Raw genomic sequence first — 24,577 nt, forward strand, 5'->3', positions numbered from 1 at the left:
TGTTTTTAACAGAGAACATACGTAATTCCCTCAAACAAAGTCTGAATAATTGCAATCTAACAGAAACAGAAACCGTGTGGTAAAGGCTCAGAAAATCTGTCACAGAGCACTCAAGCACCCGCTGATTTCACGGCGAGATCGCCCCCCAAAGCCTTCAAAGTCCTGTCGGGATTGCATTTCAAAGTACGTGTTAGGGCGACAGTGGCATTGGGTGTTTGACTTCTCAGTCCAGTCCATGCTTCACCTTTTAAGTCTTCTAGAGGGAAACTGGAGAGAAAATCTGCACCTTCAAATTGATCTGAGAAATAAGTGGACAAATAGGTCTAATAAGAAAAAGAAAATGGAGGTCTTAAAACGAGCTCCTGTGTGATTTTTCTTTTGTTTTTCTTTTTGGGAGAACCCTTTCACTTTCTTCTTCTTGCACCTCAGGCCTCCTCGCTGTCCTTTACTCCTTTTACCTCTCCACAGGGAGAACACATTTTCCTCTCAGTTTGACACAATCGATTTCAAACCCAGTTCAAGGATGAGTCATTTTCGCTCTGTCTCTCTCTCTCTCCCTCTACTTCTCTCCATCCCTCTCTCTCTATAAATATTCATGCAATTATCCAATTACATCCTTCTTTCAATCAATCCAGTCAGATCAAATTAAATCAAATCTCAGCGCACCATGCCGATGTCCTGCACACATTCATTGTCGGCATCGAAGAAAGGGAGACATCTACACGAGGCAAATTAAAATGAAAGGGTTGACGCTGGTTGTAACATGATGTTGCTAATAACACTAAAACGAAGCAGGTGGCAGAGAAGGAGAGAGAGCGAGCGAGAGAGAGAGAGAGAGAGAGAGAGAGTTGTCAGGTTCGGACATGAACACATTGTTTATCCAATTCGTCTCGTGTACAAGCTCTTCCCTCCACGTTTCACCCTGTAGAAAACTTTCCTCTATTTGCCAAGTCTGTTTTATTCATACAGCCCAAAATCATAAGGGCTGTTAGGGTCTGTACGACACAACAGCAGCCGGGTTCCCATTGCATTTTTTGCATTGTTTTTAGAAAAGCCGAGAAAACACAGTGGCCAATGGTCTGTGTTTCTATTGTGTGATGTTGTGTGAATAAAGCTCCAATGAACTGTGAGGATGGATTTCCAGCGGTCTGCGTCTCGGCTGTAGCTGGCTCCAGCTGGGGGATGCTACAGCAGGCGCCTCGACTCGAATTCGAAAAAAAGTGTTTCCACTTCAATTTTGCGAAATATTGCTCTGCTGTTTTTGTTTTGTTGTTTTTTTTTTTTGTTGTTGTTTTTTTTTTTGCAATATCTGAGAGTTCGCAATTTCAAATTAAGCATTCATTAAGTGGGTTAGTGGAAACACACCTACTGTCGCCATCATCGTTCTCTCAGGAGAGAAAGTTTCATGTGATGGCATCGCAGAGCGGTGCACGGACCTGGCGCGTGCCTTTTGAAATGTTGCGACCTGCAGTCTCCTTGTTGACAATTAGCTCCTTAGTGTGTGGGACCTCCAAGGTGCATAAAAACCAACACAAACATTGCATTCAGTGAGTTCAGTAAGGTTGTGTAAGGGGACCAAAGACTATAATTCTAGCCTAAAACAGAAGCTGTGCATTTTGCCATTTTTATAATAAATGCATAACAGTTTGAAACATTAATCATGGAGAAGTGGAATACTAATAATAGAGGTTTCTATGTAGATGATATGTATATATATACTGTATATATATATCAATTTCTATAATGAACACATCTGCCTTTGATCCCCTTGAAGAAGCAAACAAACCCCCTTTCAGGCCCACAGAGGGCCTCTCACACTCAATGACTTCTGGCTATCACTTGATGGTGCATGAGTCTCTCCATCCCCAAAAACGTGCAATTATTCCGTTTTTAATTGAACTTATAAAAGCACGAGTGTGTGTGTGTGTGTGTGTGTGTGTGGTTTGTGTCCGACTCATTTGTTTTCTCTAAGATGTCGACCCTTTCAAGTACACTCATTAGAGCTCCAGTCAGGCATGGTTGGCTGGCAGTTTGGTCAGCTTTGGCAGGAGCACAAAAAGACTGGAGGCCTTGTTCGTCTCCAAATTATCTGCCCTGTAAGTCACAGTTCAAAAACAACAACAACAACAACGACAACAACAGCAACCGGCCCAAAGAACAACAAGAGGACGACATGGTTTCAGGTCCGGGTCTGCGTCACTGAGGCTTGTAATTTCAGCTTAATGAGTGCTGGCCTCGCATTTGTGTGATTGACTGGACTGGACCAAAGTGCAAATAAAGGATGTTCAAACGGAGTCAGTTGACGCTTTCACATGGGAACAGATGAACAGGAATACAGAGGTTCTGAAGAGTTATTGATCCCACCTACGGAAATCTGCCCTCTTCGTGAGACTCATCCAAACTATTTACAATCAAAAGTCAAGGGCAATGGCAGGAGTATTGTGCGAGTACCCAGATCAAAAATGCCAACTCAACAAATACAGGCAGTCAGACATAGAGGGGTTCACACTCCTGCTGTGAAGCAACAAGATTAACCTGTGGTGTCCCTGAGACAGGAGGCTGACAAACTACAAACTAGACAATATAGCAAAGTGTAAATTGAAGTCTGAGACTGAAGTTGCCTTCAATTGGAACTCTTTGAGTTTGTGTTTTCAGCGCTATACGCTTTGTGTTCTGGTGGTTTCACCTCTGTAAACAACACAGCCACGAAGGCTGACAGAGAATGGGGATGTTAATAGCATTCCTTGTTCTTATTTCAAGAGCGGCCTTTCTCTCCGATTTTGTGTGTGTTTTGTGTTGCATTTCAAAGCCAAAGAAGAAAGAAAATGTGGCCAACTTCCTCTGCGTTCTCATGAACACTATAATACAACGGCAAGCTCGCTCTGAGCTAAAGGGTTTCAGTTCCCCAAGTCGAGAGTACGTCAAGTGTGGATCACAGAGTCGTACTCTTAGCGAGAACAATGCAAAGCTACAGCAAGTGAAAGCAGCATAAATGCACATAACCATAATAATGATGGTTAGATTACCTACAGCTGGAATAGATCAACAAAGGGACTGTGTACGGGGATGTATCTGTTGGATCAGGAAGATCATAAAGATTATTTCAGTAAGGAAAGATCGGTTGATTGTTGTGAAGTACCGTCATTAAACATTGGCCCATATGAATCCAGGAGACAGGACAGGGTCCTCAGGAATCTAGATGCTGGTGATGATGAAATAAAGCCATGACATTCAAAGAACAGCATCCCAGGAAAGCTCATCGGCCGTGGTGACGTTAGAGATGTGTACAAAGCGACTTTGACAGTGTCGGACAGTTCCCACGTTTTCCAGCTAATTTACTGGAAACTAAAAACTAGCTTAACTCGGGAGAAATAAAGGCGAAACATTTTTGCTGCACTGGGAACAAAAGTTTAAAACGTAAGGACTTTGGGAACCTTTAAGACTTTGTGACTCAGAAGAACTTTGGAAGGAACAGTACATTTCACACATACGGACTATAATCTGGAACAGCAACGGCTGCTATTCGCGGTGAATGAGACGTGACTCTGCAGTCCTGCGCTCCCGCTGAGCTCGACAGACTCAGTGAGCACTCAGATGCACCACAGGGGAAAGATGAGAAAGGCTCAGCTTTATGTAAATATCCTCTGACACAGTGTGAAACAACACAGGTGAGAGTCACAATCTTGCGTCCAATATAAAACATAAAGCAGGGTTGTTTACTACATCCGCTCCAAGGAACTTTTCACAAAATGAAAGAAAAGCTTATCATCACACACTCCCCAGGTCTCTGCAACATGTCTTTAACAAGTACCTGGTGGTAAAAGAAAAAAAGAATACCATGTTGAAACAAATCACCTCCGGTGGTGGCAGATATGTCAGAAAACAATTGTCCAGTCAGAGCCACAGGTTTGTGAGATACCAGATACCAGCCAAAGAGTTTGCATCAGCATGTCTGAACGCATTGTCAAGCTCAGGAGAAACTGAACATAAAGCGAAGCAAAAACTCTTACAAATGTACAAACGGCAGCTGCTTTTCCAAATGTGACGAGTCCCAAATATTGCAGAAACTTAAAAGGACTTTGCCAGAAGTCTTTTGCAGCCATTTGCAGACCCCCAACACACAGACTTACACAAAGCTGCCAAAATATTTTAGCATCTGCATTTACTGTGTATGCAAGCGCAGACAGCATATATAGGACATGATGTACTGTATAGAGCAGACGACATAATGAAAACACTTTTCCCAAGGTGCTTGTCCGTGGTTGAGGACATGAATGCATCTTCACTAACAGACTTGTGAATAAGATTTTGAATAAAGTTCTGTCACATCACTCAAGGTCACATGTGAAGCAATCAAACAGACAGGGAGAGAAGGAAGGAGGGGGGAGGGGGGGGAAGCATTCAAGAAGCAGAGCACTTTGGCTGCGGCGAGCAGTGATGAAAAGACCTGTCTCTAAAAATGGACTCTTTTGTCCTGAGAGTCCGTGCGGAGCCACAGCAATCCAGGAGGCTTGTACGGGGGACAGGGAGAGTTATCAGCGGGTCAATTGTCCAGTTAGTCAATCCATACTATTGACTCGTGTATTGACTCACCATCCTTTTGATCGCTGCTCCAGGTGGAACTGAGGCAGATGAGTCCTGTGCAATCAATCAGCAATCACAGGTCCGGCCTCCAGCTGACTGTCGATTGGTTGCGCAAGTCTGATGTTGAGCGGAAAGGCCTGTTGGAATCAATGCACGCTCCATCCAGCATCAACACAAAGATTTCAATACATACACTTCCAAATACACTGCTGCTTAAGCTTGAAGTTCTATAGTCTTAATTCATGTCTCATCCATATATCCATTGAAATCTTTAAGGGCATCATTAAGAATGTGTGGTAAATGAGACATGTAGCAGGCCAGGTCTCTCGTCTTTAGAGGTCTCTCTAAAGGAAAAATTAAAAAATTAAAAAATATAAATGTATATATGTATGTATGTATGTATATACACACATACAGCCAGAGGACATGAGTAAGGGTTTCTCCATAGTCCCACCAACATTCAGGAGCTCCTGGTGAAAATCTAATTTGCTGGGTTGATGCTATGAAATAGCCAGTCTGAATTTTCTGTGAATCCTGTTCCATGTGACAGATGGGATGTTGTATCTCAGTTAAAATGGACACTGGAAGTCCAATCTTAAATATACTTAAGAAAAAAAGGGAAAAAGCATTCAGTAAAATATTTAGTTAGCACAGTATTTTGTGAGAAAATAGTTCAAACTCACACAAACACAGAAGAGTGTGACTGCTGACACCTGTAAGCTTCCACCAAAACAAGAAAATATCTATCCATGACGAGTCATTTTCTTGTTGTTTGTGTGTGTGTGAGACACAAAAAGTGCGTGTGCGTGTGTGTGTGTGTGTGTGTGTGTGGGTACACAGGAAATATGTGTGTGTGTGTCGGTTGAATGTGACAGAGTGCTTACTGCTGTAGCAGAGAAGTGCAGAGCGAGCGTCCGGGGGAGAGCCCGCTGAACCGTGCTGCCCAGGGATCACACGGAGCAGTCGCACCACAATGCACTGCAGCTGCAATCAATTTAGGAGAGAGGCAGTATGCGAGCGACTGGGTGAGTGAGTGAGGGAGACAAGGGGTAAGGGTGGTGGTGGAGGTGTGGTGGCCCGACGGTCCCATTATGGAAAGGTCACAGGTTTGATCCCCAGAGGAAGCAAAGACAAGACTTCCATTAGACACAGGACTCCTGCAGTGTTCGGGGGATGTTTAGTGACAGCAGCAAGTAACAGCAAGTATTAGTCAAACATGCTCAGACCAGTTAACTTGAACTCTCGAACTTACTTCCTTTAGAAAATATTAAATACCAAACATGTATGGAAGATCAAAATTTACTTACTTAAAAAAAAATATAAATTACATAACGCCTGCTGTAAATTAAAATGTTGTAAAAAAGTAAAAAAGCAAAACTCCATTATAGGATCTTCCATACACCTGTGGCAAGACTTGGTCATTGATTTTTCTTTTTACTTTATCTCCTACCTGTCCAGCTCTGTTTCTTTAATATCTGCTGTCTGCTCAAGACATTGATGAAATAAACAAAGAGACACCTGGAGTTCTGAAAAGAGAATGACTCAAATTTCAATTTATTATAAAACAGTGGAGGCCATATTTGCATTTATAAGCTGCTCTGATTACACAGTATAATGCAGTCGGAGTCACATAAAACATTGTGACTGAAAGAGCTTACAGCTGAGCCACTGAGTGAGAGATGTCTCAAACATATGCCACACACACACACACACACACACACACACACACACACACACACACACACACACACACACAGAAAACATGAGTAAGAATTAGATTTGCCACACTTGAGTGGGTGTTCTGAATTTCACTTACTTTCTAATTTTCACTCCCTACACTGCATTTTGGAAAAGAGGATAATAATAATGTGACTGACGGCCTGTTAAAAGCCACAATAGCTGCAAGAATGAACGATTTCTTATTCTTTTTTTTTTTGTTTAGCTGCTGATAAAATCTCCATGAATGATCACACTTAACATCAATGTCTGGTCATCGTTGGCTACTAGCCTCCAGACCAGCGCTAAGCACACATGCACACACTCATACGCAGCAGTTGCCTACTTATTCAGATGGATGGCAATCAAGCTCTTCAGCATGTGTTTATGATTATCATACAGCAGTCATTTTCTACTAAACATCAGCTTTAAGTTGCGTTACATATCTAATTTATAGAGGTTTAACTAAGTGCTCAATACCCTGTATTCACGAGGAGATGGTAGACATTGGCACATTGCCATTTGGCATCTTATTGCTTACAATAAGATCTTTCATTTGACAAGGATACCCACGAGTCCTCTCGCAATTCACGTCTATTTAAAGCCTAGAGAGCTTTAAGACAAATGATGCAGTTATGCTATCAGTTAATATCAGTATTCTTATCAATTGCACTAATTAGATAAACTGCTCATCATCTTCTGACCAGCAGTTAACAAAAATATCCACTTGTGTGTCGACACACTCAGTAAAGTGCGATATACAATACAGCATACATAAAACATACGAGTACAACTATATCGTTATCTGACATTTCCCTGATTTTATATTGTTTCTTTAACAGCAAAATGGCATGGGCATCTACAGCCTGCACATACACATACACACACCTGAACACGCATGCATTCAGAGCGGATGCAATATTCACACCCACTTAAAGTTTGCGGTAGCGATCGGCGGAAACATAAATTCTCATTAACAGTGTAATAAAAATAAAAAAAAAGACATAAATAGCAACAGTTCAAGTAAATAGTGTGACTCATTCAACAAGCTGCTCTGTTAGCTAACGATGAGCATGCGTCTGTATGACACAGGTAGTAGCAGGTATTCACAGTACATAAAGTGAGGCACATATACTGCCTTATTTTTCCTTCATTCATTAAAAAGCACGACTGCGTCTTGAGTCCTTGGGTCGATGAGTCATCCAAGCATTTCAATTTCAATCCAAGTGGCATCAGGTTCAGTTGCTGATTGTTGCTCAGTGTGTCATCCTCCTGTCACTTCCTGAGAGACGGACAGAGAGAGAGAGAGAGTGAGATGGTATCACAGGTACGTGGTTATTAGCAAAAGCTACGATGTAACTGCAAATTCTCTACTGAAAAGTGTAAAAAAGAGAGAACTTTTAAAGTTGCACTAATAAAAACTAGAATTACTGCCTCACGTTGGATGTTGTCTGCCTCTGCCACTCAGACTAGTTTCAGATTACATCCCTGTTTATGCAGGATCATGTAAAATATGAACCATATGTTTGAGATTTTGTCATAATTGCTGTGTAAAGTCTCGAGTTATGGCAAAAAAGTGTTTTGTGAGGTCACCGTGATCTTGACCTTTGACTTTTAGTCACCAAAATCTAGTCAGTGCATCCTTGAGTCCAAGTGGACGTTCATGCCAAATTTGAGGAAGTTACCTCAAGGCGTTACTGAGATATCGTGTCCACGAGAATGGGACGGACACACGGTCAACCCGAAAACATTATGCCTCTGTCTCTGACTGTCGCTGTCGCAGATGCATAAAAAACAAACAAACAGCAGACAAAGCTACAAAGGAGAGTGGCATGGTTCTTCTCATGTACTTCTCAGTTAGAAAGCAAATAAATATGTAAAATTAAGATAATGTTAAATACAAGGAACAAAAGTGAAATTAGCAAAGGAAAAATTCACATTGATAAGAGATGCCATGTAAACAAAAGTGGTCCTGAAATTGACCCCTGATGGACACCGTATCAGACTTCGCAAAATGAAAATGAAAAATTTGTAAATTACTCGTGAAATTAAGTTTCAAAGTAAAACAAAATGTGATAATTAGTACTGAGTTCAAGGAAATTTAATGTGTGAGAGAAGCTCAGGCGGCACGTCGGCACTCAAACTGAGTGTCTTCGCAGTGACAGGAGCACCAGACCGACAGGCAGGCGGAGGAAGAGGAGCAGATGGAGTGACATCATCATCCCATATGTGGCTGTGTTGTTAGAGGAACTCGGGAGAGAACTATTGCTGCATCATTATGTTTTGAAACTCAGCAACACATACACATGGGAGAGAAAACAGCTGTGATATACTGTACAGTGCTGACTGCCATACTGGTAATTGTCCACACCTACAGTTCAGAAGACTTACATACGAACCCAAACAAAAGGGACAAAAACTGGATGTTTTCTTTTCTTTTCTGGTATGTTCTTTTATTATTTGATTCCTAACTGAAGCACATAATAAAGTTTTACATGCTTAGTTTTACCTACCTGTTTTGATGTGGTCCGTATGTGTCCAGCATGACTGTGCTGGCCTGTTCCAGGTTCCACTGGCAGCGCTGCAGAAGCTCCTCACACTCGGCTCTGGACCGCAGTCCCAGCCGAAACAGCTGCTCCACCTACAATACAGACAGCGAGGAGAGTATTTTTTATCAGGAAGGAAGGCAAGGTGTTGAGTGTGGGCTGCTGTGTATTTTACTGTTGTATGATCTTGCTCATTTGCACTGTGTTTATATGTATTTTTAATTGTCCTGTCCATGTTGTAACTGATATTATTTTACTTCAACGTATGTTGTGAACATCTGGCCAGAAAAGGAAAGAAAAGAAGAACACTTTGCTCATCTATTTAGTGAGGCAGGTGCGTAGGAGCAGGATGGATGGATTTTGTTAGGTTTCATTCTGCAAAACATCTGGCCAGTGTCAGCAGACCAGATGTTGTCACCCCTGCTCTGGACCCTTTACTTTTTTACTGCACATGAATCACAGTATCATCTACAGTATCATCTGTTTTTGTAACGTGTACTGTAAAGAGTTTGTATGTGTGAACTCAGATCCCAGATTGTGGTCTTTCCTGGGAATTCTTACCAAAGACTCGCTTTACCCGGAGGAAAAATAGAAAAAGGTGCCAGGGTATTTCCCATTTCTGTGCTTGTGTGATTATGTAAAACAAGACTGTGGTATTTCTGGAGAATTCAACTCTCTTTTCTGGGACAGACACAAATTTGTGTGCTTGTGTGTCTGAGAGTTTGCATAAAACCAAAAATTATAATGATCGCCATTTAAATAATTAATTCATTACAGTCTTCAGTAAAATCAAACTTGTGGTGGGAAATTAGTTTTTTCTTGTAAAATAGTTCCTTATTTCCAGAAAAATCACAGAAGAAACGTCTTCTCCATTTCATGTGTTTACTTTGTAGCAAATGTTTTTGTTTTTTTCTTCACTTTTTGTTTTATTTTTCCACCTGTTGACAACATCTACTCAAGGACACAACAGATGGATTATATTACCTAATCCAAAAATGAAAAAGTACCTTCAAATGGTTTACGGCCTGAGGGATGCTCCAGTTGTGAGTCTGCAGAGCGGCCTGACACTCTTCCAGTGTGACACCATGTACTGCTCCTTGCACCTGCCAATCATACCACATTAAAGTTTAAAGAAACATGACTATGACCACTGGATTTCTTGGATTTTCATTTAAACAAATATAACTGCTCATATGAGAAAAAAAAATAAAAGTATTAGAATGCCATGTGCTCAGCATTCATAAAAATATCTTCCTGGCTGGCGATGACGACAGGAATCATGATTGAAGACGAATCAAATGTAAAATTATTGTTGTAATTGTAATTTTTTGTAACGTGATGTTATTCAAATAAGGAGAGAAAAGGAGAAATATGCAACACGCTGTGCATTTCCTCTCACTCTCCCTTACCTGTGTGATGCTTTGATCCTGTTGCATGCTGGGAGCCGCAGTTCGCCCGTTGTTGTTGTTGTAGGAGGAATTTGGCTTGGCCCCACCGGGCTGCTGCACCATCGGTTTGACAGCCGCCATGTTGGCTGCTCCGTATCTGATTAGCATAAAAACCACAGATACAAAATATAGTGATGTGGTTTTTATACTCAAGTGTGAATAAATATTTAAATAGATAACAGTGTTATTTTAGGAATAAAACTGCTCTTTCATTTGTGTTTTGCAAAGTCCGTACAACATGATTATAATAAATATTTCACATTTTATAAACACATTAATAATGTATACATGTATTTTTTATTTATATTTATTGACTGTCAAGGTCAATTAGCTAATGGAGATTGATGATATGAAGGAAATAGCTAATAAATGGTCGTTAAGGAGAGATTGTCAAGATTGAAGCTCAGTTTAAAAGTTTGTTATCTTGGTGAAAAATCAAAAAGGTTTTAAAACAAGTGTTAATGACATTTAATGATTTATAACTGATTCGACTCAGATGTATGTAATTGGTCACAGTTTGAGTCCAGTGTTTTATACTGTGGTTACAAAAACAAACTTCATTATTCATTGTAGTTTGTTTTTCTCTAATTATTATATTTTTATGTTATCGTTTTCATGTTGTTCCCAGTTACTTATAATTCATTTATTATTGTGTGTTTTATAATTGTCTAATAAGATTGAAGAATTTAATTATTCACTGTGTGGAGCTGGAGTCCAAGTAAACAAACCGTGCTGCTTATTGTGCCCTGCAGACTGAGCAGCGAAGACTATGCGCTGAAAATCTCTCCACGAGGTGACGTCACAGTCACATTGTCATGAAACCAACTCAATAACGGAGGTGGATTAAACCTTTGTAAAGAATAAAAGGCGCTCTTATTGCCTGAGTGAACAACACTTCACAAGGAGAGGAATCCAGCTCAGTCAGTCTTTTTATCGAGTGATGCTTGTTCTCCAGGTGTTACCTGAGCGTTTGTCTGGTGTTTCTCGTATTTTCGGACCAATTAAGAGTGAGCTGGCGAAGGTGTTTCATTATATAACATGCAGGAGTTGAATATGAAGATTTCCCATTGCCAACGAAACGATGCCGTCTCACCTTGCTTGAACTGAGTGATGTTAGTGGAAGTTTTTAAAAGGGGCTATTTCTAAGTTTTCTGTGCTGCTGCACTTCGTGTCTTGCCGGGCGTGGGTGGAATTTCTGAATTGAAGAGCTTCAGCCACTGTTGTCTTTATAATACAAGAGGTTATAATTAGGTTACTCTGAGGAGTGCTACATCTTTAGGGTGTATTGGTGGCGACAGTGAGTCGCTATCGGAAAGTGAGGAGACGGCTGGGGCTAGCTGGTTAGCATGCTAACTTCAGCAGAAGAAGAAGAAAAGTTGCCGTTGTGAAACAGCTGTTGGTGAGTAAAGGATCGAAGTTTGATGCTGAACTCGCAACATTTCTTCTAGACTGATGAGTAAACAGCTGTTAATGCTAATGTTAACTATGTAGCAATAGCAAAACTTACAAATAGCTCCTTTAATATGGCAAATACTTCAAGACTCACTTTGGCAAGTTTTTAAAACAAGAGAAGCTAAGGTTAGACCATAAAGGGAAATGTTTTTACTCTCAGTATTGTAGCCATTCTCGCTAGTGCACCATGCTGTTCTGAATTATTGCTGCCTATGTTGTTGTCCACATAAATACAAATTTTACATCGACCATTTGAAAAGCTTGTCTCTAATTCTAAACGAATATAAAACGAACCTTTCCAGAAAAGCTGGTCTCTCGGGCAGCGGGGCGGGAGCAGAGCTCTGGGAGCTGTCAATCAACGAGGACAGACCACGTCCCTCGCGAAAGGCAAGAGGTTCCAGTAAGGAGCTGGAGGAGTAGGAGGAGGAGGACCTGGGAGCTGCGAGGCGTGAAGGATGGGATGTGGCTTGAGGCAGGGAAGAGGAGGAGGAAGGGGAACTGGAGGACAGGAGGGGACCCAGGAGCCCAGACGCCCGGCGAGGGGAGACGGAGAGGGGAGGAGGAGGCAGCACCACGGGCGAGGAGGAGAGCGGCGGCACCAGCGGGAGGGGAGAGGAGGAGCGGGAGCCCGGCTGAGAGAAGGCGTGGTCTCTGGGTGGGATCTGGGGGGGCGTGTCCTCCTCGTCCCCCAGAGATATGGAGCTGGAGCGCGCCTGCGGGTGGGGGTTGCGGCTGGAGACGCCGTGTTTGGAGGGACGCAGCGGGGGGACGGGGCTGCGGGGAGGCAGCACAGGGCGGTCCTCGAAGCAGGAGGTGAAGGAGGAGGAGTAGGTGGAGGAGGGGGAGGGAGGAGGCAGGCAGATCTGTCGGTGGGGGGCCAAGGGAGCCAGAGGCATCGGGAGGGGGGAAGAAGGGAGGGAGCGACCGGTTGCCATGGGAACCTGCAGCTTCACCATCACCTACATCAACAGAGACAGACAGAAATATTAGCTCAGAATGAAAAACGTGTCTGCGCTAAAAGACAAAATCAGTCTGGAGCGACATTTACTTTATGATCACTGTGATTGAGTGAACGACTTCCTCTACCTCTCTCTGCAGTTCTTGGAAGAGGTCAGCTGATTGTGACTCGCTCCTGCCCGCAATACCACCACCGGGCGTGACCGCGGTCTCCTCTGTCAGTCCCCTGTTGATAGATCGCACCTCCTGGTCCTCCGATTGGTCCTCCAGCTCCGCAGCGACCTCGTCATACGCCGGCTGAGGCAGAGGCCAGTCCAGGATGGAGGGAGTGTCCTGAGGAGGAGAAGTTACAAAGACGATACGGGACATATTGAAACGAATGCCGATGTTTCGACAGTTTGGTCAAACTCCACCAAAACACTAAATCATTCAGCCACAGCTTGGCAGAGAAGATCGAAGGGAGACTGAGGCTCTGTGGTGGAATTAATGTGAAACCACAAAGTAAACCACTAAAGCAGGAGCGTGCACATGATCAATCAGTGATGCGCCAATCCATCACGCTGCACGGGTCTTGTGTGCATCCAAGGAGAAAGAGGTTATTTATGACATTTCTAGGCCAAAGGCTCGACCACCGCCTTCAGAGAATGCATGAATCCATTGTTGTTGACTGGTGTCGCGCATTTCATGCTCTTTTCACGCCTTCTTGAGTTAATGTGATTGAGGAAGATGTTTGATCGGATAGTGTGAGAGGTCTTAAAGACCTTTGAAATGCTGCACGATTGCTTCGTGCGGGAGTCGGCTGTGGTCAACTCTCCGAAACATCTGGAAAAATCAAGTTTGAAAAAGTGAATATAAAAGCCCCCCCCCTTTGCAGTTGCTGCACAGCCCCATTGAGGGAGTGGATGAACACATGAATACATTTAAAATAGTCCCTCCTATCAACCTGTCGTCAAAGTCAGACCCCTGGTGTGATTGTTCATCAAGTCACCCCTCGCAATTGAATGTGTATTTATTTTTAACTGGAGGAGGAAGCACACAGATAGTTTATGTGAGTAACAGTACTCAAGTAATACCACACTCCATTACAAGAAAAAGTTCTGCACTGAAAATCTCATTTGAGTAAACATATATAAGTATAATAAGGAAGATGTGCTTAATGGGGCTATATGTATGTTTTCTCTGCTGCTGATCGTGGTTTCTTGCTGGGAGCAGGTGGTGCAGATTGTCCCTTGAAAAGAGCTTCGGCCGTCACGTTCACAAAATGATGAGCAACGTGCCCCTCGCAGCGCTACGTCTTCAGGGCAGATTGGATCTACAGTGAGTCGCTATCGGAAAGTGACGAGACGGGCCGGGGCTAGCTGGCTAGCGTGCTAACTTCAGTTTAAGGAAAGAAGTGATCGAGACAAGACTGGTGTTGGCTTTCCACAGCTGGAGACAGCTGTTGGTGAGTAAAGGAATGAAGTTTGAGGGCTGAACTTGCAACATTTCTTCTTTTAGCTCTTAATGCTAACGCTGCTGGGTATGTAGCACTAGCAAAACTTACAAATAGCTCCATTAAATTAAAAAAAGTAAAGTTCCTCAATGAAGAAAACTGGCCCCTGTGACTGACATACTTCTATATACTATATCAGTAAATTATTAGTACTCATGTATTATTCTATAAGCAGCATTTTACTGCTGTAGCTGCTTGAGGAGAAGCTCATTTTTAAGTATGTTGTATAAACCTGCAAGTAATGATTATTTTCACTATTAATTAATATCAATCTCCTGACTATTCTCTCAATTAAATGATTTCGGTTTGTAAAAATTCAGAAAATAGTGAGATCACAACTGCTGAGAGACAACAGAGCACCCTTGACACTGTTTGTAGCTGAGTAAATGTCTAATTATACCTTCAGTGTGTCCTCATCCGGCTGCTGCGTCTCAGTGAGCGGTGAGGGCGTGGTGGAGCTGAAGCTGTCGTCGGTGAAGTCGATGAGCGACACCTCGCTTTTGGCCGAGCGCACACCGGACGCCTCCCAGGGCCGGAGCTTCAGACCCAGGGACACTCCCAGCCTCTTCAGCCCCGACGACGCGCTGGTGTCGTCATCGTCGTCGTAATCGTCCATCACCGAGTCGTAGAATGGCTCTACACGCACACACACACGCGCACACACACACACACACACACACACACACCAGAGTCAGAAAATAACAGCAGCATGCATCTAGAGGTCAGGAAAACACCTGGTGTGAAAAACTTACTCTTCAGCAGAACAGCAGGCTGAGGTGGACGAGGGGGAGGTTGCTCTGATAGACAGAAATATGATGTTACACTCCGATTTAACGAATGAGTCCAACAGGAAAGTGAGCACAGTTTTCTATATCATCGACATTTTAAACAACAAAAAAGAAAAAAAAAGCACATTTACAAAAACTGTAAGAAGAAAAAAAAAAAAAAAAACATTTACAAAAAATGTAAAAAAAAAAAAAAAAAAAAAAACCTCGGATATATTTACTCTTGGCACGGTTGGGAAGTTTGGTCGGTCTCGCAATACCCGAGTCCATTCCAAGGACATCCGGGGGGTCCATGGGGTTCCCCAAATACAGACTGGAAAATAAAAGCAGATTTAATGGATTAATGTGGCAGTAAATTCATTTAACACACTCACTTACATGAAGGCTACAAAGCAGGCCAAGCCATAGACCAGATGACTGCAGCCAATAAATACTGTTTGTTACTGACCTATAAATATACTCTTGCTAATGTAATTTCAGGCTTTTTTTTCTGGGCTTGCAGACGTCACAGGAAGCTCTGGATGTGAGTGTATTAAAAAAATAAATAAATAATAATAAAAAAAATATATATATGTCTGCTAAAGAACGACAGGTGGTGCTCTGCTGCGCTCCAGTGGAGAGTTGTAGCACAAGAAATGTTACAAAAGCACACACACATGGTTCAAGCTTAATTACACAGCATTTAGTGGTATAATCAAGTTTGTTGCTTATAATGAACTGTTTTTATATTGTTAGTCGCCACTTAATTAAAGGGAAAACTAGATTTAGATAATGTAGATCAGTTGTTTAAGATATATCTGAGAGGGTCACAAGATGATTAAAGGAATCATCTGCTATTTCTACAGAATAATGTCTTCATGTATTCTGATTGTTTTTGCCTTATTCTTCCTTATTGAAACACTGGATTTACTTGCTCCTCTTAAAGTCAAGCAGACATCGCTTTAGTTAAAGGGGTCACAAAAAGGTTGGGAACCGCTGACCTGGATCGATACTGTATATGAACCGTGCCTCATGGAGGAAAACAGTCAGACTTGTTCACACAACCCGAGTTATTCTGCTTCTTTCAAACTGCTGACTGAGAAAATTAACTGGCAGCTGTTTTGATAAGTGACTAATATTTGCTGGTTCCAGCTTCTAAAATATGAGAAGTTGCAGCTTGTTTGAATCATATATGATGGTAAATGAAATATGTTTTGGTTTTAGAATTAAAAGTCACCAATTTAAAGGCTCTGAAAAGTTGCAATGTGTGTGTTTGTGTGTTTCACAGACCGAACGATTAATCGAATAAATACTCTGCAAATGAACTGATAAAAAAGAAGTTAGTTAGTTGCAGCTCTAGTCTAAAGTAGTGCAGACAAACCTATTGATTGCAGAGTTAACACAGTGTTGTAGTGGAGTATAACAAGCAGCTTAAATTGAACCCGAGAATAAAAACTTCGATCAGCCATTTTAATTGACGCTACAGGGATAAAGCCGCGGTGGCGATGTTGATGACTGCGTAGTATCAACCTGTCTATGCGGTCTGCGTGGCCCCAGCTCCTGTGAGGGTCCGTGTCTCCGTGTCCCGTGTGGATGAACGAGTGTTTGAGCGGTCGGCTGATGTCGTGGGCGGACAGCCCGGCGACCGACGTCACCACGTGACGGGGAAACTGACCGACACGCAGCGTCCGCCTGCTCTGACCTCGCCACCAGTAATGCTCTGCCCTGAACACACACACACACACACACACAGATACATACACACACACAGATACATACAGACATAAAAACAACACAACAGTGAGGAGACTTCTCTGTTTACCACCTAACATCTCAGACTGCTGCAGTAATTCCTATAATATGTATCATCATATTCTAGTGCAGATTAAATTCAACGATAATAGGATTTTCCTGACTATAACAAACTGTCACATGAATACACTTATATAAATGACAGTGGAAATCTGATAACATCTTGTTAAGTTGTGCGTTTTAATTCAGGCTAAACAGATGTGTGTCTGTTCCATCAGCAGGAGCCACAATATTTCTATAATGAGCAGTAACGAGACAGTAATTACAGTAATTCTCCACAATGCAAAGAATCCAGTGTCAACAACTGATGCATTTGTTGTGCTGCAGGAATGACCTTAGCTTTTCACTGACAAACACACACACGCACGCACACACACACACACACACACACACACACTGCCTTACAAACCCAGTTGTTCTGTATAAATGTACAAGAATGAGGCTGAAGCGACGCCGTGACATTCCTCTAGGGAAGCTGCATGCGTTTGCTCACAAACCCATCACACACACACTGACCTCCCCTCTATGATGGTGATGACGTCGTTCATTTTAATCTCCAGCTTGTCTTCCTCCTCAAAGTCCTGCAGGGCCCTCATGTCCGTGGGCATCGTCTGCAGAGCACAGGGACACACACACACACACACACACATGAATAATGACTGATCACCAGCGGCATCACAGAGACAAAGAGAAAGAAAAAAACTAAAAACACTTCATGTCATTTTGTATAATGGTGATTTATCCGTTTCCACTTTATTGTCCTTTATTCGCCCGGTGCGTGACTTTGTTTTCTGTCTGAGCTGCTGAAACACAATTAATTGGAGTGCTCGATTTAATTAAAATTAAATTGTGTCCAAATTTGGGAGCCTGGAGGATTAAGTCCTGGACTTGGAACCGGCCCTGTTTGAAGTCCGGGCCAGGGACTCGCTTCCTGACATTTCTCTAGTGTCACGTCTCTAATAAAGGCAAAAAAAAAATAAAATCTTTCTTACAAACTGTGCTGATTTGTTCTGTTTGGTGAAAATGATGAACTGGTTGCCTTGTTCAGAATATCAATAAAATTTAGCAGATGTGATTAAATTCTTTGCTTTTTAGGTCTCAAAACTCTTTATCACTTATATTTGACTTGCACGGCCTCATTCACTGACCCTTACCCTCCTGTTACACTCAGTAGACTCATTTAAATACATGCTAAACTGCAGGAATATATGATAAATTGCAAACTAACAAAATTTCAAAACCTACAGTTTGAGCTGGTACAGTGAGCTGGCTGATGCTTCTTATGGTAACAACCCAAAAAAACTTTTAAGATTTAAGATGCAAAAGCTTTTATCAGGTTTAGTTTTGACTGAAGCTTGCGTGCCACCTCCAGCAGGAAGTCTCTGAGGGCGATGAAGGTCGGTCTGTCCTCGGGTTTGGGGCTCCAGCACTGCAGCATGACGTTGTAGACGTCCTGAGGACAGTCGTCTGGTTTGCACAGCCTCTCTGCCTCCACGTCCACCTTGTGGAGGATCTGCAAACACACACACATACACACACACACGTGCATAAAAAATAATAACATACTGAAAAATGGATTAAAGCTTTTACTATGTAAGTTTTAAATAATTTTGTGTGCAAATGCATGTACCTGGCTCCCATTAAGGCCCAGCCACGGCTCCTGTCCGTGGGTGAACATCTCCCACAGAGTGACCCCGAACATCCAGGTATCAGACGCGTGAGAGAAAGTACGAGACTTGAGAGACTCTGGAGCACACCTGCAGGGAAACAAGGACGAAGATACAGAGAAGAAGAGACACGATGTGAATGTCAAAGCTTTTAAAGCTGCGGAGAGATTTCGGAATGAGTCACAGAACCAGGTGAGAAAATTACATCTTAAAAACTACAAATTATTCTGTGGGAGCAGACGCATCTCCTCACCATGGGAAGGGGATTTTGTGGCCCTCCTCCATGATGTATTGGTCGGTGTGCGTTGGCAGCGCCCTCATCAGGCCAAAGTCTCCGATCTTCACCGTCTCATTGGTGGACAGCAGAACGTTGCGGGCGGCCAGGTCTCTGTGGAGGAAACGCTTCTGCTCCAGGTAGGCCATGCCACAGGCCACCTACACATGCGTATACACACACAGACAGGAAGTTAACCAAACACACGTACATATACGCACAAACAACACGCTAATGACACGGACGGCTCATTACCAGTTCATGTGTCAGATGGTGACAGATTATGTGACGGAGAAGAAAATTTCCTTCATATGAAAAACACACCTGCCAATATGAAATCAGCTAAAAATAAAGTAGATAGAAATATAGAAATAGATTTCAAGATTTCCTAAACATAATCAACTTTGACTTGATTATGTATAGGACTGCAACTAAATTATTTTCATTATCGATCTTTAGTCTGTAAAATATCAGTAAATAGTGAACAACAACATCGTTTGGTCATTCTTCCATCAAAAATGTGATTATCAAAATAGTTGCTCCTTACTTTTCTGTCAATCAACTACTCGATTAATCAAACAATCACTGCAGCTCTATTTCTGTTTGTTTCTTTACTTATAGAAGAATTGTGTTTTTTGTCATGAGCAGAAAATGAAAAGAAACTCAAACATCAGGGTTCTGGTCCAAACTGTTTCACAAACATCTGGGCACTGAACCAAAGATGTGATGAAATTAAAGAAAAAGAGGAACTTGTGGGTTTTCGCTTCAACTTTCTCCCGTCTTTGTTTTTCTCTTTTCCTTTGTGAGTGTTAACGGACCTGCACGGCGTAGTTACAGAGGGAGGAGATGAGGATGTGACCCTGACGCTTCCTGAGACGATCCAACAGGGAGCCCAGAGGGGCCAGCTCCGTCAACTACACACAAACACACACCAACATATGCACAGAGCTCAGTATATTCATATAATATGAGACTAACCCATACAGAACTTAGACTAAATCTAAACGCTGTATGGGTTTGTGTGTCCTTAATGAGGAGGACACTAAATACAGGAAGTTGAAATATGTAAGAAAGTCAGTCTGTGTGTGTTTATACATGTACATGTTTGAGAATTAGTGTGTGTGTGTGTTTCACCATCTTCATGGGCTGTGTGAGGACGACGCCGTACAGCCGGATCAGGTTCTGGTGGCTCAGTGAATGCATGGCGTTCACCTCTCTGATGAAATCGTCCAGACCGTCTGAGTCTAACACGCCTGCCTTCAGACACTTCACTGCCACGGACAGCTGGAGGGACGCAGAGGGAGAGGTAACATCAGCTCAACACAAAGTTAACACAGAACCAGTGGGGTTTCATTTTTATTTTTCTTCCCATAATCCTCTCTGCCGTGTCTCCGCATCTCACCACTATGCCGTTGGGACCCGTCCACTCTCCTCTGCGCACCACTCCGAACGTGCCGTCCCCCAGCCGCTCAAACAGCTGCAGCTCCGACTCTCTGATCAGGCAGGTGAGGGAGGCTCCCGGCTCGCTAGTGGCCGGGGCCTGGGTGGATGACGCCGCCTGGGGGAGGGGCTGCTGGGGGTCGCCGTCGGATCGTTTCACCGGGAACACCTGCCAGGGAAATACAGGTTACAGGTTTTCATTAATACCACGCCACCTTACTCTGACTCTGTCATCCATGTGTTTGTGTCCTTTTAAAAACATGAAACCCCTGTTTTCTTACTGGATGTTACTCTGAATCAGCCTGTTTAACATGTTTCAGGGAACTCTGCCGCGCTGCAGGTGCATGAAACTGCAGTTTTCCCTTTCAAATATGACGCCAGGAGCTTCATGAGCCGCTAAGATGTTGGGCTGAAGCAGGAAAAAGTAAATATTCTGATTTTATAAGATAGTTTTTGAGAGAAATAAAGTTATGGCTGTAATTCTTCCACATCTCTCTTCTATCCACACCCTGTAACCGTGTGAGCGACAGATTGTCAGCCTTGAAATATCTAGAGAATTAGCTCCGCTGGTGGAGAGATATTGAGGTTAGGGAGTCAGAGAACAGATGTGTGTGTGTGTGAAAAAAAAAAAAAAGGAATTTGATATTTTTTGGATCCGTGTGAGGAAATTTTCCCTCTCAGAACGCAGGATTATCTCTGGTTGAAACGCTGCCTGTGCGATGCGAAATATTTGTGACGTGTGAGTGTGTGTTTGCACCTTGCTCATCCAGGACTTGCGTTTATAAAGGGCTCTTCTCCTCTTGACCGCCTCCCACAGCCTCCGCTGACCTGAACAATCACAAACACAAACGTTGAAAACACTTGAACTTGAATTTCTCTGTGTATATTTATATATTTTCCCCAACAGTGGGCTTCGTGACAGATGTAAGGTAGCATGACCTACCCGGGCGCCCCATGCCGATCTTCTCCAGGTCTTCGTTCTTGACGTAGTCGAAGTGGGAGAGTCGCGTGACGTTGAGCTCATCGCGGATCCGCAGGAAGTACTGCTGCAGCTGGACGTCTGTCAGCAGCTCCAGCAGCCACTCTGTCCCCTCCTCACTCTGCATCTGCACGCACACACACAAACACACACACAAACACACACACATTTCACCTGTGTTACTGCACATGTTAGGACACGTTCAGTGTCTGTTTCCTGAGCCTTAGTTGTTTACAAGACACAATTCTAACCTCGTTTTAAATATTTAGCATGTGATGCTAATGGACACTGCTAATGGACACACTGTAATGTGCAGGGGAAATGGAGAAGCTAGCGTCTTGTTGCCGTGCATCATTTCATGCAGGCCTGCAACTAATGATTACTTTCATTATCGATTAATCTACCAAGCATTTTCTCGATTAAGTGATTAATCCTCTTGTTGATAAAATGTCACAGAAGTGTCCAAATGTCTTTTGGCTTTCCGAAGATATTCAATTTATAATGATCTAAAACTGAGAAAAAAAAAAAATCCTCACATCTGACAAGCTGGAAGAATTTAGGGACTTTTATCTTTAAAAGAACGACTTAAAAGATTCATGATTATCAGTCGATAGTTACAACGATCGACTAATTAATTAACTGACCAATCGTTGCAGCTCTAGCCGGAGGATTTATGAACACGAGTTGGATTAAAAGCATCAGTGTTTAGTGCGGTTACTCAGTGGGATGTTCATGGACACACACACCACATTTTATTTCTTGCCTAAATACAGGAAAGTTCAGCTTCTGACACTTTTACAGCTAGCAGTGAGTTAGCTTAGCTTAGCTTAGTTTAGCACACAGGCTGCAAACAGGGGAAATTTTGTACAAATTGAACAAACAAAGATTTTTAACGAGCTGCTTAATGAGCTTTAGAGATGCTGGTAGGTGGATGTTGTTAGCTTTGGTTAGAGCCAGGCTAGCAGTTTCCCCCTGTTTCCAGTCTTTTATGCTATGCTAATATTAGCTAATCGGCTGCTGGTTCTTGCTTTATATTTCGCGTACAGACATGAGAGTGGTATCAACCTTCTCATCTCTCTCTCAGAAAGAAAGCAGGTAGCCTCATTTCCAAAATGTCAAATTTAATTTGTCGCCTTAGCGTCGTTTTTCACATAAACACCTGCCACAAACAAACACTAACGAAGGTATCGTATGTAGTGAGCAGGACGTTTTACCACAAAATAATTAACATGTCATTGCTCCCTGGTGGACGAACTATGTAACTACTATCTAACCTTGGTGGAGATAAACAGTCCTCGGTCTAAACTGGTAAACAGACAGTATCACAGGTAGACATCGCTTTGTGTTAAAGATAAAGAATTAAAAAAGGCTTCATCCAAACTTCATCCAAACTGAAATCAGATCAGCTTTTGTCTGCAGTTGCCACCCAACAATAAACCGCATCAATACACACACACACACACACACCCAAAAGAAAATCTCCATCCTGCCTACAAAACTGAACCCCTAGACTCCCGACTGCACAGACACAAACACACACACACACACACACACTCGGCATCAACACACAAACACAAACATGTACAGAACAAAAACGAGTGCGTGTTCACCCACAACTTCAGACTTTACCATTTGTCCCCCGACACTTTCCCTGATCCTCCTGTCTCTCTCCTCTTCGTCCTCATCCTCCCCCTCCTCCTCTCCTCTGGTGTAGGGGAGTCGCTGGTACATATAGCTCTCCCCCATACTGTAACAGCTCCTCTTGTCCTTCGCCTTGTCTCTGTCTCTCTCTCTATTTTTTTTTTGGCTCTCCTTTCTCTGTCTAGCTGCTATTCAGAGGAGGTGTTAGCTCGAACGCCGTGCTCCCCGGGCTCTGAGTCTAGTTTTGCTAATCTCCTCTCGGCTCCATGACCTTCTCTGCTCAATCGATACGCGCATGCACACACAAACACACCGGGAGGCATTTGACGCCACTCTCTCCAGTCGTATCACCTAAAGCTATCTATAAACCGTCTCCGTCTTCCCTCCCACTGGTTCTCTCTCTCCCTGCTGACTCACGACTTCCTGCAGCGTCGGACACCTCCATACTTCCCCCTCTCTCTCCATCTTTTCATCTCCTCTCTAGCTCTCTTTCTCCATCTCCATCCTGGCTCAGCAGCCGAGCCCACACGGTCTAATGTTAAATAATTCAGCAGCTCTAACAAGAGGATGAGAGGGAGAGGGAGAGGGAGAGGGAGATGCTGGAGGAGGGAGGGGAGAAAATGTAGATGCAAATAGGTGGACAGATGGATTGGTAAATGGATGGATGGTCAAGCCAAAATAATAATAATAAAAAAAAAAAAAGATAGTTCCCAGCATGCGTTTGAACGATGCAGATGGTAGTCGTGCTTGACATCAACCCAAATAAAGCATAATATTTATGAAGGGATGGGAGGATAATGATATGCTATGTATGGCTGATTTGAACAGATTTCAGGATCAGGATTTTTAAAGAAACAATTGCATTAATTAATAGAATAGCAGATTAGATAGTTAATTGTTTAATTACTTAAGTCATTTATTAATTAAGTGTGAACACCCACTGGTTCCAGCTTCTCAGCTTTTCTCTCATTTGTATCATTGTAAATTTATAGTGTTCGGGTTTTGGGCTGTTTGTAATTGTCATTTTTTAATATTTTCTGACATTTAATAGAATAAAAAATGAATCCAGTAATTGAAAAAAAATTGCAACAAATTAGTCTATGATGAAAATACTCATTAGTTGCAGCACTAAATCCATCATTTATGGCCTTTATCAAGCAGAAAGGTAAAACAGCTGCTGGTTTTAGCTTTTCAAATGTGAGGATTCGCTCCTTCTGTGGTAAGTTAAATGTTGTTCGGGTTTTCAGCTGCTGATTGGACAAAACAAGAGATTTAAAGATGCCGCATTGGACTCTGGGAAGTTGTGACTGGCAGCTTTATTAAATTTTATGAACTAAATCATTGATCAATTAATCAAAAACGATAATTCAGACGTGAAACAATAATTAAACCAGTCATTACATGAAGCCCTTTTTTTTATCCGTGATAGTGGACGGTAATGTCAGACTGTCAGTCCATCCGCCGCTTTCTCTACAACTACTGGATGGATTGCCATGAAATTTTCCACACACATTCCTGGTCCCCAGAGGATGAATTGCACTGACTTTGGTGATGTACTGACTCTTCATCTGGCGCCACCCTGAGGTTTTGACATAAATTTCTCAAGAACAATTAAATTGACAATTTTCGTGCCATGAATTTTTGTACAGACATCCATGTTGCTTTGATTTGTGGCATTCCTGCTCCCGTCACAGAGCCAAAATTACCAGGGTTTCAGAGTTTGGATGGTAGCCTCTTAAACATTTCTTAGGACCAAGGACTCCAGCTGAGGACATTTAGACTCATGACCTCAGTATTATTTCTAA

The 24,577-nt window shown here is 42.6% G+C and overlaps 1 protein-coding gene across 1 annotated transcript; it reads right to left on the reverse strand.

The window, feature by feature from the left end:
- Positions 1-8,809: 8,809 nt before the first annotated feature.
- LOC111224320 (activated CDC42 kinase 1-like) lies at positions 8,810-21,258 on the reverse strand. The gene is made up of 18 exons (XM_022748758.1): positions 21,096-21,258; positions 20,910-20,980; positions 20,115-20,321; positions 19,847-19,996; positions 19,531-19,626; positions 18,692-18,873; positions 18,402-18,528; positions 18,138-18,284; positions 17,288-17,382; positions 16,490-16,684; positions 15,202-15,293; positions 14,948-14,992; positions 14,596-14,831; positions 12,833-13,036; positions 12,041-12,705; positions 10,256-10,391; positions 9,854-9,949; positions 8,810-8,941 (listed from the first exon to the last, which is right to left on the reverse strand). Exons 1-18 carry the CDS (start codon positions 21,256-21,258, stop codon positions 8,810-8,812), a joined length of 3,039 nt encoding a protein of 1,012 aa, XP_022604479.1.
- Positions 21,259-24,577: the final 3,319 nt, after the last annotated feature.

This window comes from Seriola dumerili, unplaced genomic scaffold, assembly GCF_002260705.1.
Source record: "Seriola dumerili isolate Sdu_G_001 unplaced genomic scaffold, Sdu_1.0 BDQW01000129.1, whole genome shotgun sequence".
In the NCBI taxonomy this organism is placed as follows: Eukaryota; Metazoa; Chordata; class Actinopteri; order Carangiformes; family Carangidae; genus Seriola; species Seriola dumerili.

Excerpts from the sequence above, each read along its gene's own strand:
- LOC111224320 (XM_022748758.1), bottom strand. The coding sequence starts at position 21,258 with ATGCAGAGTGAGGAGGGGACAGAGTGGCTGCTGGAGCTGCTGACAGAC. Across the intron at positions 16,685-17,287 it reads ATCACCATCATAGAGGGGAG|GGCAGAGCATTACTGGTGGC; the intron begins GTCAGTGTGTGT and ends GTGTGTGTTCAG. Across the intron at positions 12,706-12,832 it reads TCCAAGAACTGCAGAGAGAG|GTGATGGTGAAGCTGCAGGT; the intron begins GTAGAGGAAGTC and ends CTGTTGATGTAG.